Source organism: Myotis nattereri (genome assembly GCF_964212035.1).
Source record: "Myotis nattereri genome assembly, chromosome: 8".
Classification (NCBI taxonomy): Eukaryota; Metazoa; Chordata; class Mammalia; order Chiroptera; family Vespertilionidae; genus Myotis; species Myotis nattereri.
This window is the reverse complement of record NC_138083.1, coordinates 36,204,362-36,218,426: the sequence shown is the minus strand read 5'-3', so window position 1 is coordinate 36,218,426 and position 14,065 is coordinate 36,204,362. Positions and strand designations below refer to the sequence as shown.

Below are 14,065 nucleotides of genomic sequence, written 5' to 3'. Positions count from 1 at the left end.
AATAAATTTAAAAGGGTTGAAGTCATACAAAGTATATTCTCTATCTACTATGGAACTAAATAAAAAATTGGTATCAGAAAGATATCTGGAGAATCTCCAAATATTTAAAAATTAAGTAACTAATCCCTAAGTAACCCATGAATTAAAGAAGAAATCAGAAGGGAAATTAGAAAGTATTTTGAACTGAATGAAAATGAAAATACACCCTGTAAAAGTATATGGGATGTCACTAAAGTAGTACTTAGGGGGAAATTTACAGTTCTCAATGCCTATATGAGGAAAGAAAGGTCTCAAATGAATGACCTCAGTGCTACCTCAAGAGACTAGAAAAAGAAGATAAATTCAAAGTAAGCAAAATAAAAGAAATAAAGATCAGAGCAGAAAAAAGTGAAATAGGAAACAGAAAAACAATAGAAAATTACTGAAACAAAGTTGGTTCTTTGGGATGAACATAAAATTGATAAATTTTGGGGGATGGTGGATAGGTTGTGGTGATGGTTTCATGAATGTATTCTTAGGTCAAAATTTATCAAATAGTATTTTATACTGATTTTTCCTCTATAAAGCTAAAGTTTAAAAAAATGAGATTTCAATTAAGTGGTAAGTACATGTAGAAAATTAAAGTTGGGTAAAGGGAAAGAGTGACAGTCATATATGTGTTAATATTAGATAGTGTTCAGGGAATACTCTCTAAGGAAGTGAAATTTGAATAAGAGATCTAAATGAAGAGAGTAAGCTATATGATGTCCCTGATTTGGGAATGAGCTTGGCATTTGTGAATTGCAGAAAAATGGCCAGTGTTGCTAAGGCAGAATGAACAAAGAGGAAAATAATAGAGATAAATTTTGAGAAGAAGTTAGGGGCCAGATTATGTAGAACTTTTTATAGACATGGTTAGGAATTTGGATTTTCTATTCATTTTTAATATAATTATTTTTAATATTTTTATTGGTTTCAGAGAGGAAGGGGGAGGGAGAAAGAAACATCTACATGAGAGAGAATCATTGATCTGCTGCCCCCCACTGGGGATTGAGCCCACAACCCGGGTATGTGCCCTTGACGGGAATCGAACCCAAGACCCTTCAGTCCGAAAGCCGACGCTCTATCCACTGAGCCAGATTGGCTAGGGCAATATAATTATTTTTAATGTCCAGAGTTTGTAATAGGAGGGCCAGAGCTTCCTCCAAGATTCAAGTTTATAAAACCTTAATTGGCTAGTGAGGCCTATTGGGATACTTCTTATTTAATTTGGTTTCTGGGAGGACTTCATTCACATCCTCAATGGTCATTTGAGCAAATGGAATTATGTTCTTCATGTTCTCCAGCCCTTTCATGTTCTTCAGTCGTGATCTCTGAGGGAGACAAAAAACTCAGCAAAACTTTAACATCTTTTTTTTTCTTTAGTATCCACTTGGACAGTTTATTTGTCTTCTGGCACAGGCATCTTCAGGACATTAAGCTTCTCAAAGCCATGTGCCAAGCTGGCCTTCACCCATGACCTTGTAGTAATCCCAATCAATAACAGTGGATTCTCAGGTAGAGTAGCCAACCTGGAGGTAAGGATCTCATTTTGGCATTTCAGTGAGTTTTAGAACAAGTTTTCACCCAGCCATCATGAGATCTTTCAACAACCCCACTGTCCACAATAGCAAGTAGATTTTACTTTTACATATTGAAAGACTTTTAAACCAGGAAAGAAGTGTTCATATTTATTTTACATTTGATAAATATTGTTGTGGACACTGTGAGGAAAATTGAATCTAGGGGCAAGAAGTGAAGCAAGGAAGAAATGGTGAGGATACTTATACAGTAGTCTAAGCAGGATGACGGTGGCTTGGAACTAGAGTGGTAACAATTAATATGGTGAAAAATTATTAGATTCTTTAAAAAGTGATAGATTCAAGTTATATTTTTAGAGGTAGACTTGTTAATAAATTGGATGCAAGATATGAAGGCAAGAGAGGATTTTAAAGATAGCAGACTTTTGTCCTAAGCAGTTGAGTGAATGGTGGTGTTATTTAATGAGATGAAGCATACTAAAGGAGGAACAGGTTTTAGTGGGGTGGAAAAAGAGTTCAGATTTTACCATGTTACTTTTGAAGTGCTTATTGGATATCCAAATGGCAGTGTTAAAGCAATTGGTTATACCAATGTGAAATGCAAGAAGACAGGTCCAGGCTGGAGGTATAAAATTGGGATCAATCTATAGATGATATTTGAAAACATTAGACTGGATGCCATTACCTAGCATGATAGCCAGCTTCCATCCAAGATGTCCCCTAAAGATTTCCAACTTCTGGTATTCACAGTATGTAATCTCTTTCTCATTGTACCAAAGTTGGTTTGTGTGACCAGTAGAATATGTTAGAAATGGTGGTGTGTCACTTCCTAGATTAGGTTATAAAAGACACTGCAACTTCTGTCTTAGACTTCTGCAGCTTCTTTCTCTCTCTTGGATCACTGGCTCTGGGGGAAGCCATGTCATGACCAACCTTATGGAGAAGCCTTTATGATGAGGAACTGAATCTTCCTGTCAACAGCTCAATGAGTAAGCTTAGAAGCAGATACTCAAACCCCTTTAGAGACTGCAACCTCATGAGAGACTCTGTGCCAGAGCCACCCAAATAAGCCACTCCTGGATTCCTGACTCTCAGACACTGTGTGACATAATAAATGTGTGTTGTTTTAAGATAAGTTTTAGGATAATTTGTTACAGAGAAATAGATCACTAAGACTCATAGGGAGTAAATTTACATAAAGAAGAATACAGATACCTAGAGCACTCCAATATATCAATGTTGGGAAGGCGAAGAGGAACTAGCAAATAAAGTTGAAAAGGAGGAATGCTAAGATAATGTAGTACATGGAAGCCAGATGAATGAAGTGCTTTAAGGAGGGAGTGAAAATTGTGTCAACTGTTATTGCAAGATGGGGAAAATTTGGACTGAAGATTGATTTGCCCAAATTGAGATCTTTAAAAACTTTGGCAACAACATTTTCAGTGGACTATTGGGACGAGACTGATTAAAGTATACTGAGGCAGATACAACCTTTGTGAAGAGTTTTGCTCTAAAAGAGGCCAGAGAAATGGTATGGTAGCTAGAGGAGATATCTATGAAGACTTTTAAAATATTAGTATCTGCATATTTAATTGCTATTGGAAATAATTCTATGGATCAAGAAGTTGATAATGTTAGAAAGAGATGATAATTGAATGAACCGTGTCTTTGAGGAGGCAAGAAGGAATGGGATCCAGTTGATAGGTGGAGGATTTGGCTTTAGATAAGAAAAAAGGAAATTCATCACTGTTAATATGAGACAGGTAGAGAATATAGGTATAGATATAGAAAGTTGGTCAACTGGGTAAGAGGAAAATAAGGTAGTTCTCATTCAATTGTTTCTCTTAGTGGAATAAGAAATGAGCTTGTTGGTTGAAAGTAAGAAGTGGGGAGGGAGGTTGGTGGTTGAGGAGAGGGGAAGATATGAAATAGTCCTTTCAGAAAGTGTATGTTGAATGAATAAATGGAAGAGCTATGTCTAACCTCTTAACCATAGTTTAAAATGTCATTTCTCTGGGAAAATGCATTCTTAGATACAATGAGGAAGGCTAGAACACATTGTTACTCTTTTTCAGGTGTGTGTGTGTGTGTGTGTGTGTGTGTGTGTGCACATGCACTTGTATAAAAGAGGATAAAGGCATGAGATAGTGATTTCTAGCTAGAAGAAGCATGTTAACTCATTCTTTACATGTATAAAATAATCCCTTTAGGACTGTTAATTTTTTTAAACATATATTTTATTGATTTTTTTACAGAGAGAAAGGGAGAGGGATAGAGAGTCAGAAACATCTATCAGCTGCCTCCTGCACACCCCGCACTGGGGATCGAACCTGGGACCCTTCAGTCCACAGGCCGATGCTCTATCCACTGAGCCAAACCGGTTAGGGCTAGGACTGTTAATTTTTAAGAACTCTGGATGCAGGGGCAAAACAGCTGCTTCCCTCAAACACAGGGGAGACAACTTCAAACTCAGAGCCCTTTGCTCCTCATTCATGATTATGGGTTAATTTTCTTATAAGCTGGGTGTTCATAAATTTATAGCCAGCTGTAGTTTAGTATTTTGGAGTAATAAAATATAAATAAATAAAATTATGTCAAGCCAAATGAAAAGAATACTTTTGAAAAGAAAGTCCATCATTGCTTTGCATTGTTAATCTTCAACAGATTTTAGTTCTTAGGGAAAGGTGAGAATAGGTGAAAGTGGAGAAGGAAAATCTGTACAGGAGAGAAAAAAGGAATTTAGCAACCACAGGTTAGATTTAATGACTTCCTTCAACAGATGTGCTGTGTTCTATGTTTAGCTAAGTATTGATAGTTAAATTGTGAATTTAACAACCTTTATTGGGAGTGTAGGCTTCTCTATAAATAGTATTATATGCAGTTAAACTATTGCATATATGTTAGTTCATAATGGAAACCAGCCCATTTACTGATAGGCTTTTTGAGAACTATTTGTTCTGATATTTCTGAGACTAATTTAGAGCCATTCTAAACTATCTGAAACATCAAAACACTTTGAAAGGAGGCTATTGGTAATATAAATATCAAGTTACTACTTTTTACTAACAAAGATAAATGGGGAAAAAAGAATCCATTAGTAGATAGTTGTAAAAGCTTAATTCTTTTAGAACTTTGAAAGGCAAAGCTGATGCCCCCATTTTCAAAAAGAGGTAAAAAGTTGATCTCAGGTAGCTAATAAATTGAGGTTTACTGTATGCTAAGTACTTTGTGCAAATTACACTTCATCCTTCCAAGAACCCTGTGAAATAGGTCACTATTCTTATTTTACAGCTGAGGAAACTAAGGCTCAGAGGGGAAACAACTTGTCCAAAGGTACACAGGTGAAATCTGGTTTTAATATACTTCTATTGATTTCAGAGAGGAAGGGAGAAAGAGAGATGGGAACATCAATGATGCGAGAGAATCATTGATCGGCTGCCTCCTGCACGCCCTGAATTGGGGATCAAGCCTGGACCCCGGCCATGTGCCCTTTAGTCCGCAGGTCAATGCTCTATCCACAGAGCCAAACCAGCTAGTGCAGTGGTTCTCAACCTTCCTAATGCTGTGACCCTTTAATACAGTTCCTCATGTTGTGGTGACCCCCAACCATAAAATTATTTTCGTTGCTACTTCATAACTGTAATTTTGCTACTGTTATGAATCGTAATGTAAATATCTGATATGCAGGATGTATTTTCATTGTTACAAATTGAACATAATTAAAGCATAGTGATTAGTCACAAAAACAATATGTAATTATATATGTGTTTTCCAATGGTCTTAGGTGAGCCCTGTGAAAGGGTCATTCGACCCCAAAGGGGTCTTGACCCACAGGTTGAGAACCGCTGAGCTAGTGGAACCTGGTTTTAAACTTGTGTCTGATTCCAAAGCTAGCTTGTTCTCACTACAAAGCCTGTCGATGACCTTTACAATATTATAGGACACATTTTTGTGTGTATTTGGGTTTGGGAAGAGGCGCTCCTGAGTCACCAGCATGGACTCACTAAAACCAAGTCATGCACTTTCCTATTACAGTAGCAGACCAACCCTCCTCCATAGAACAATTAGAAAAGCAGGATGAATACAAAAAAACATCTGCTTGAAGTCACTGGAAAGTACCAAGATAGCCAAGATTTAAGAGGCTGAGGTTCCAGAGAAGAAAGTACAAAATGTGAGACTGACATTCCGAGCTGCTTTCTCCTTGATGCATTTACCAATTTATAAGAGGCACAGGCTGAGAGGCAGAAAAACAGAACAGAAATTGGCTGGTAGAAGGTTAAGGAATTATTGGCGATCTTATGGTGCTCGGGAATATGAATTTGAATGCATGGCTAACCAAGGTGGCAGGGCTCTGGTAGAGGACTTGGCTTTCACTTGGGCCCTCTGAAGGACTATTCTCAAGAAAGAAGGGTAGATATTATTATAGACTAGTTTTGTAAAGACTGAATCCAGCTTCTAATTTGCTAAACCCCTGATTAGATTAATGTGATATAATTCTATTCTAATTGCTTGCCAGAACTTAAAGAAATCCTTTCTGGCTTGACTGGTGTGGTTCAGTGGTTGAGTGTCAACCCATGCACCATAGGTCACTGGTTAGATTCCCTAGTCAAGAAACAAACATGCCTGAGTTGACCCCTCAGTAGGGGCCTGCAGGAGGCAGCCGACTGATGTTCTCTCTCTCCCATTGGCTTTTCTATCTCTTACTCTCCCTTCCTTTCTCTCTAAAAAAAACAAAACAAAACACCAAAAAACATACACAAAATAACAAAAACCTTTCTGAAGGAAAATAGCCTCATTTAGAATCTCTGCAATTTTTCATACACAAATGTTCATCATTCAGTCCAAAATTACTAAGCATAATAAGTGGCAGGGAAAAAAAGCAATAAAAACATTCACAGGTGATCTAGATATTGAGTTATCAAATTTGGATTTTAAAATACATAACTGCAACCAATAATTAATATGTTCAAAAAAGAGATGCCAAGACAGAGAATTTTACCAGGGAACTGTAATATGTAAGGATGAATCAAATGGAAATTCTAGAACTGGAAAACAGAATAACAAATTAAGACTTTAATAGCAGGTTATACAAAGGTAAAGAAAGGATTAGTGATCTGGAAGATAGGTCTGTAGAAAATATTCAGATTGGAACTTGGAGAGAAAAGGATAAAAAACGGAGAAAAAAAAAGCTTTATGAGACACAGCAAAAAAGGTTTAACATACATACAAATGGAGTTCCAGCATGGGAAAAGAGACAGAATGAGGCAGAAACACTATTTAAAGGGGTGGCTGGAAATTTTTTCAATGTTTTTGAGAGATTTTAATCCCAAAGCCCTATAAACACAAGCAGGATAAATTAAAAGGAAAGCATACATCATAAAAACTGCCCCAAACCAAAGATATTAAAAGTAGCCAAAGAATAGTAAAATGGAAACTAACTTTTCACCAACAAAAGTGGTGGAAATTCAAAAGACAATGGAGAGTTAGAATTATCTGCCAAACATAGAATTCTGTATTAAGTGAAAATATCTCTCAGAAATGAAGGCAAAATAAAGGGACTTTCAAGCAAATGAAAACTGATAAGGCTCTGGCCGAGTAGCTGAGTTGGTTAAAGAGCATCGTCCCAAAAAATCAGGATTGCGGGTTAGACCCTGCTTAGGGCACATACAAGAATCAACCTATGAATGCATAAATAAGTGAAACAACAAATCAGTGTTTCTCTCTCTAAAAAAAAAAAAAAAATCAATAAAAAATTTAAAAATAGATAGAATTTGTTGCCAAGACTGTTGCATTAAAATAATACAAAAGAACAGAAGGATTATGTCCTTTACAGCATCATGAAATATAGGAAGGAGTAAATAACAATGAAAATGGTAAAAATGTGGGTAAATCTACATAAATATTTACTGTATAAAATAATGTCTTGTGGGTTTTATATATAGAATTAAAGTTGTAACAACAGTAATACAAAAGACTGGGAGGAGCTATATGGAGTTAAAGTGTTCAGAGGTCTTTATATTGTCTAGGAAGTAGGAAAGATAATAATTTATATTATATTCTAATCAAAGCCAATGATTTACATCATAATGTGAAGGTTTACCATTGAAAGAATAGTAGGGGGGGGGGGGGCAAAGAGGAACAACTGTAATAATCTGAACAATAAAGATTTAATTAAAAAAAAAACACAAAAAAAACAAAAAAAGAAAAAGAAAGAATAGTAGCTAAATATATAGGGTGGGGCAAAAGTAGGTTTACAGTTGTTTGTATGGAAAATAATAATAAATAATAATACAAGAATAAACTCTTACCCTGGCTGGTTTGGCTCAGTGGTTAGAGTGTCCACCCTTGGACTGAAGGGTCACTGGTTTGATTCCCAGTTAAGAGCACGTACCTCGGGCCCTAACCAGTTTGGCTCAGTGGATTAGAGTGTCGGCCTGCGGACTGAAGGGTCCCAGGTTCGATTCCAGTCAAGGGCATGTACCTTGGTTGCGGGCACATCCCCCGTAAGGGGTGTTCAGGAGGCAGCTGATTGATGCTTCTCTCTCATCGATGTTTCTAACTCTCTACCCCTCTCCCTTCCTCTCTGTAAAAAATCAATAAAACACATTTTTTTAAAAAAAGAGCACGTACCTTGGTTGTAGGTTCCCCAGCCCCGGTAAGAGTGTGTGAAGGAGGCAACCAATTGATGTGTTTCTTTTACATCTATTTTTCTCTCTCTCTCCTCCTCCTCCCTCCCTTCCACTCTCTCTAGAAATCAGTGGGAAAAATATGTCCTTGGGTGAGGATAAAACAAAGAATAAACTGTTTCACATACTCACAACTGTAAACCTACCTTTGCCCACCCTGTATAACCAACAAGCTAATAGAGAGGAAAATGGAATAATAAAAATATGCAGAAGCAAGCAAGAAAGGAGAGACAATAGCATAGAGAAAATGGGACAAATGGAAAATAGTAAGATTAAAACAAAAGTAAATCAATAATTAGATTAACTGTAAATAGACTAAAAATCTAACTAAAAGGTAATCATTGTCAGATAATATTAAAGACAATTATATGCTGTTTTTAAGAAATACATCTTGCATACAAGGACACAAAATTGAAAGTAAAAATATGGAAAAAGATATATCATGTAAACATTAACCCAAAGAAGCTATTATATAAGTCTTAGAACTAAAGTTCACCTTATACCTGTAGTGTGTTAACACTTCTTAAACAGATATTTATCGTGTTGGGTTTTGTTTATTCTCTTTATTCAATTCAGCAGATATTCCTAGTGGCACAAAATTATCCAGTGATACAAATTTATTCTCCCTCATATGTACACTGGCCAGGTAGCATAGAACAGTATTCTAGGAAAAAAAGACATTGTTACTGACAGGCTAGCTTCTAACCCCACCCCCTACTATGGAAACTGATAATAGTAAGACTTATGTTAATTTGCTTGTTTGTTTTTCTCCTGCAGACTCCATTAATAATATACCTCTTTCATTTCCTGATTGACTATGCTGAATTGGTATTTATGGTAAGCAACCTTCCACATAAAATGAATATGTATATATTTTAAATTTTATTGTCTTTAATCTTTTTGTTTGTAAGAAAAAATCTATTTCAGGAGCCCAGGAGTTTCTTAGAATATAAAAGCAAAAACGTATTTTTAATTTGGATTCATGGAACTAATTCTACATTTGACCCTTGAACAATAGGAGGTTAAGGGTGCCAACCCCGCACACAGTTGTCTCTCAGTATCCAGGGGCATTGGTTCCAGGACAACCTCTCCACCCTTTCCCTGCCACCCCATGGATATAAAAAAATGTCCTTGGGTGCCCAAGTCCCCTATATAAAAGGATGTAGATCAATGCATATAGTTGGCCTTATGCATCTGTGGACTTCCAACCCTGGATGGAAAACAGTACAAATATTTACTGAAAAATATCAGCGTATAAGTTGACCTATGCAGTTCAAACCCAGGATGTTCAAGGTCAACTGTATTATGGAAGTATGAAGAGTAGTTTATGACATCTGACCAGTTCTAATTTCTTATACGTTTAAAATTTCATATGTGAACTGTGTAGCCTTGAATTTTCTAGCTCCAAGATTCTATGATTGGCTTTCATTATGGTGCCAGTGTTGAAGATATCCTCAATGTCCTAAGCATTCTGCCAAGAGATTCTGTGACAAGAACTTAGGCCTGGTGAGACTTTCAGGGGTAAGAAATTGAGAAGACAGGGCTATGTTTTGAGAGCATAGTAATTTGAAACACCTGCTTAATCTAGGGTTGAAAATCTGGGTGAAATAGGAGGTCCATTGAGCTCTTCCTTAATAATTATAATGAGTGCTGTTTATTGAGGACTTACTCTGTTCTAGGCACTTGACATACATCAGGCCTACAAAGCAGTGGGTTTTATTTCCACTTTACAGAAAACTTAGTAACTTGCAATTACAGAGCAAGTTTTCCAGTCATACCTCCCTGAAAAGGCTTTCTCTTTGGGTAGTCAAAGTGAGGGCTGAGGTTCTGCCTCACTTTAAGAAGTCAGTTCTGGATAGTCCACCGCCTTCCAAAACTTCAGACCCTAGTAGCATTCCATCACTCCCACACTAATTGGGTTCATTTCCTGTTATTACTCTTTCTCTTGACAGATAACTGATGCACTCACTGCCATTGCCCTGTATTTTGCAATCCAGGACTTCAATAAAGTTGTGGTGAGTAGTCAGTGTGTTGGACAAAACTAGTAGAATCTGGTAACCTGCTAGTATCTGTTATTAAAAAGATCAAAAGTCATGCATGTACTTAAGGATCCAACATTTTTTAAAACACTAAGAAGTGGGAGTGCAGCTTCTGGTTTGTTCAGCCAGTCCTGCAACAGCCGAACAAGACAGCTTTACTAATACAGAAAGGTTCGCTTAATCTTTGTAGCTTAATATCCTCTCACCTGTGCCAGTTCAGACTTTTTGAAGGATGTGGAATTGAACTACAATTATATTAATGAGGACCCTTAAAAAATTATTTCATACCTTTCACCAGTTTTGTTTTGTGTTTTTTTTTTACAGAGGAAAATTATAGCTTTTAACTCACTGTGTTATGCCTATCTGAGGTAAAATTGGATTCCCAGTGTAGCTTCTATTTCCCTGCAGAGAGCAATCTTAATTAGAAAAATTGGCATGTATTAAACAGCTGTTGAAAGTGTTGATGCAAACTTTAGTTTTAATCCATATGTAATAGCCAAGGAGAATTGTATAGTGGGACTATTTTCATTTTCCTTGGTTCTGAGAGAGTTAACAGATTAACCATGTGTACTATCTATGTAGTTATTTTAAAAGTTGGCTGCAGTCCTCCTTGATTGGCTGAGAGCCACTGAGAAGATTTAGACCAGGGTGAGAGAAGGCTGCATCCCATTAGTGTTGTCTGTTTGTGGTTCATTTTCACTTCTGTTACCAAGTAATAGAACCAGAAATAGCAGTCTGTCTTTCTGTAGCACTGGTCATCAGTAACAAATAAAGCTAGTGAATTCTAGAATTTTGGACCTCAAAGACACTGTTAAAATATCTAGACTGAGAGTTTTTTACTTGGGGTCCCTTATTAGGTCTATAAAACCCTTGAGATGGTATGAAAATTTGTATATGTATGTGCATATGTCATTCTTTTTCATGTGGAGAGTCCATAGTTGTTAACAGTGCTCAAAGAGTCCTTAATTCCTCCCCTAAATGATTAAGAACTACATTTTAGAGACTTAGTAACACTAAGAGCAGGGAGTATATATCTTAAACTAATGGAGCATGTGACTATTGGATGCTAAGTGAAGTAAGTCAGAGAAAAAAAGGCAAATACTGTATGATTTCACTTTTAAAAAGTCAGACTCATAGAAACAGAGTAGATTGGTGGTTATTGGGGACTGGGGATGGGGGAAGGGGATTATTAGTCACAGGGTACAAACTTTTAGTTATAAAATAAGTAACTTCTAGGGAATCGAATATACCTATAGCATAGAGACAGTAGTTAACAATGTTGTATTGTATACTTGAAAGTTGCTAAGAGAGTAGATCTTAAATGCTCTCACTACAAAAATTAATTATGTGAGGTGATAGATGTGTTAACTAACCTTATTGTGGTCATCATTTTGCAATATATAAAGGTGGGCAAAAGTAGGTTTACAGTTCATATGGAAAATAATACAATAATCTATACTAATAAAAGGGATCGGTCCTAAACCAGCAGTTGGACATCCCAGATTGGAGAGGGTGCAGGCTGGGCTGAGGGACAACCCCCCCCCCCACCTGCACAAATTTCATACACCGGGCCACTAGTTAATAAATAAGAACAAGAATAAATTTTCTTGTACTCACAACTATAAACCTACTTTTGCCCACCCTATATATGTATATCAAATCATTGTATTGCATATCTTAAACTTACACAATGTTATATGTCAATTATATTTCAAGAAAGCTGGGGGGCGGAATTTTTATGGGTGAGATGAAATGCTTTAACAAGATTCCCTGGAAGGTCAGAGATTATACTAGTAAACTGAGCATGAGATTCATAAGCAGAGGAATTCAGAGACAAATTAACAATGATTATTTTCTTCTCCGAGATAAATTGTGTATGTAAACCATAGTCTTTGTTTTTGAAGTTATATGCTAAAATATTAGTGGTGAAGGGTCATGCTATCCACAACATACTTTCAAACGGTTCAGAAAAAAAATATGTTTTTGTGTGTATAGAGAGATTTTAAAAATGTGGCAGAATATTAACAGTTGCCCAGCCAGAGTGGCTCAGTAGGTCGAGTGTTGACCTGTGCTCTGAAAGGTTGCCAGTTCAATTCCTGGTCAGGGCACTGTGGAAAGCAACCAACAGATGTTTCTCTCTCTGCCCCCGCTTTCTCTCTCTATGCATGTCCTTAGGTAAAGGTTTTTTAAAAAAAGAAACAAAAAATGTTAGCAGTTGATGGATCTAGGTGTTTTATTGAATTTTTTTCAACTTTTCTGTAGTTTGAAATTTTTCAATGTAATAGACTAGAGAAAAAAAATAGGTCCATGTCTTTACCTACCAATGTGTGTATACATGTGTGTGTGTGAATCGAACCATGACCTCCTGGTTCATAGGTTGATGCTCAACCACTGAGCTACATGGGCCGGACGAGTTTACTGGTTTATGTGACAGAAACATCAAGGAGAATATTGTTGGCTTCATACACCAATAATTTATTTCTGAATTTATATGAAAACATATAGAGGTTTTTGAATTTTTTCTGTGTGATTTAAAGAGGGAGACCAAAAACCAAATGAGCTAATTGTCACTACCTTGTTTTTTAGCACACCAAGACATTCTGTTATCATTGGCACCAAGTTAAATTTTGGAATAGTTTTGTTTATTCATCCTCAGAATTCAGCCTATAGGAATATTTTGTTTTGTGGTCAGAATAAGAATTTCATTTAAACTGCATCAAAAATTGCCCTAGCCAGCTTGGCTCATTGGGTAGAGCATCAGCCTGCGGACTGAAGGGTCCCGGGTTCGATTCCAGTCTAGGGCACATGTCCGGTTGCAGGCTTGTTCCCCAGTAGGGGGTGTGCAACAGGCAGCCAATCAATGATTCTCTCTCATCATTGATATTTCTATCTCTCTCTTCCCTCCCTTCCTCTCTGAAATTAATAAAAATATATTTTTAAAAAAACTATCAAAAATTAACTCATTCTAAATGGCAGATTTTGATGATACTAATAATCTGTGGTTGGTTTGGATAGAGTACTGGCACATGTCTTCCTCCAAATCTTCCCCACTTTTTCAGAATGGGTCCATATCATACAGTCTGGAAGCAGTTTAGTCTTGCTGGGATTTGAGACTTTTTTTATTCCTGGTAATGGAGCTGTGTCTATAATGAAACTGCATCCCAGAAAATTGTGATGCAGAGAGGGGGAACTCCATCCCCGCCCCATCTCCAACTGTTAGCCTGTAGAATATGAATGCTGATTGATTATGACCAGTTGACTCTCATGACACTTTACATCTCCCTTACTTGACAAAAATAATGCTCGTCTAGTTGTCCTTTGCTTCCTGTTTAAAACCAAGAATTCATGTGAGAAAACTGCAGGTGATTTGGTAGAGAGTGATAAAAATCTGTATCCCCTTAATGTGCTTAGAGAGTTGTGAATTTGGAGGATAAGCTCCTGAATTTGGAATGTGCTGAGGCTAACAGTTGGAGTTGCAGTGGGGGTGGAGTATTCACCTCCCATCCCTCCATAGGTTTTGGGAATGCAAAAGGGTGTAGGCACAGCTTCAATGATTAGAAAACAGCTCTTTATTTGAAGTAGGGGAATTATGTCCTTGCAAAATCAAATCTTGTGAGGGACAGGAAAGGGCTGCATGGGGGAGTGGGTAAGGAAAGGAAGGAAGGAATACTCCATCCTGGAGATTTTTTTTTTAATTTAAAAAATTCTACTGAAATATAACACACATATGGAGGAGAGTGCAGGCATCTGTGTACAAGCTGATTAATGATCACAAAGGTGC

The 14,065-nt window shown here is 36.9% G+C and overlaps 1 protein-coding gene across 1 annotated transcript in view; it reads left to right on the top strand.

The window, feature by feature from the left end:
* Nucleotides 1-14,065, top strand: part of PIGU (phosphatidylinositol glycan anchor biosynthesis class U) — an 88,368-nt gene that overhangs the window by 10,772 nt on the left and 63,531 nt on the right. The window contains exons 3-4 of the mRNA XM_081097018.1: nucleotides 9,023-9,082; nucleotides 10,198-10,260. Coding sequence (XP_080953144.1) covers nucleotides 9,023-9,082; nucleotides 10,198-10,260 — 123 coding nt within the window. The remainder of the gene's footprint in view (nucleotides 1-9,022; nucleotides 9,083-10,197; nucleotides 10,261-14,065) is intronic.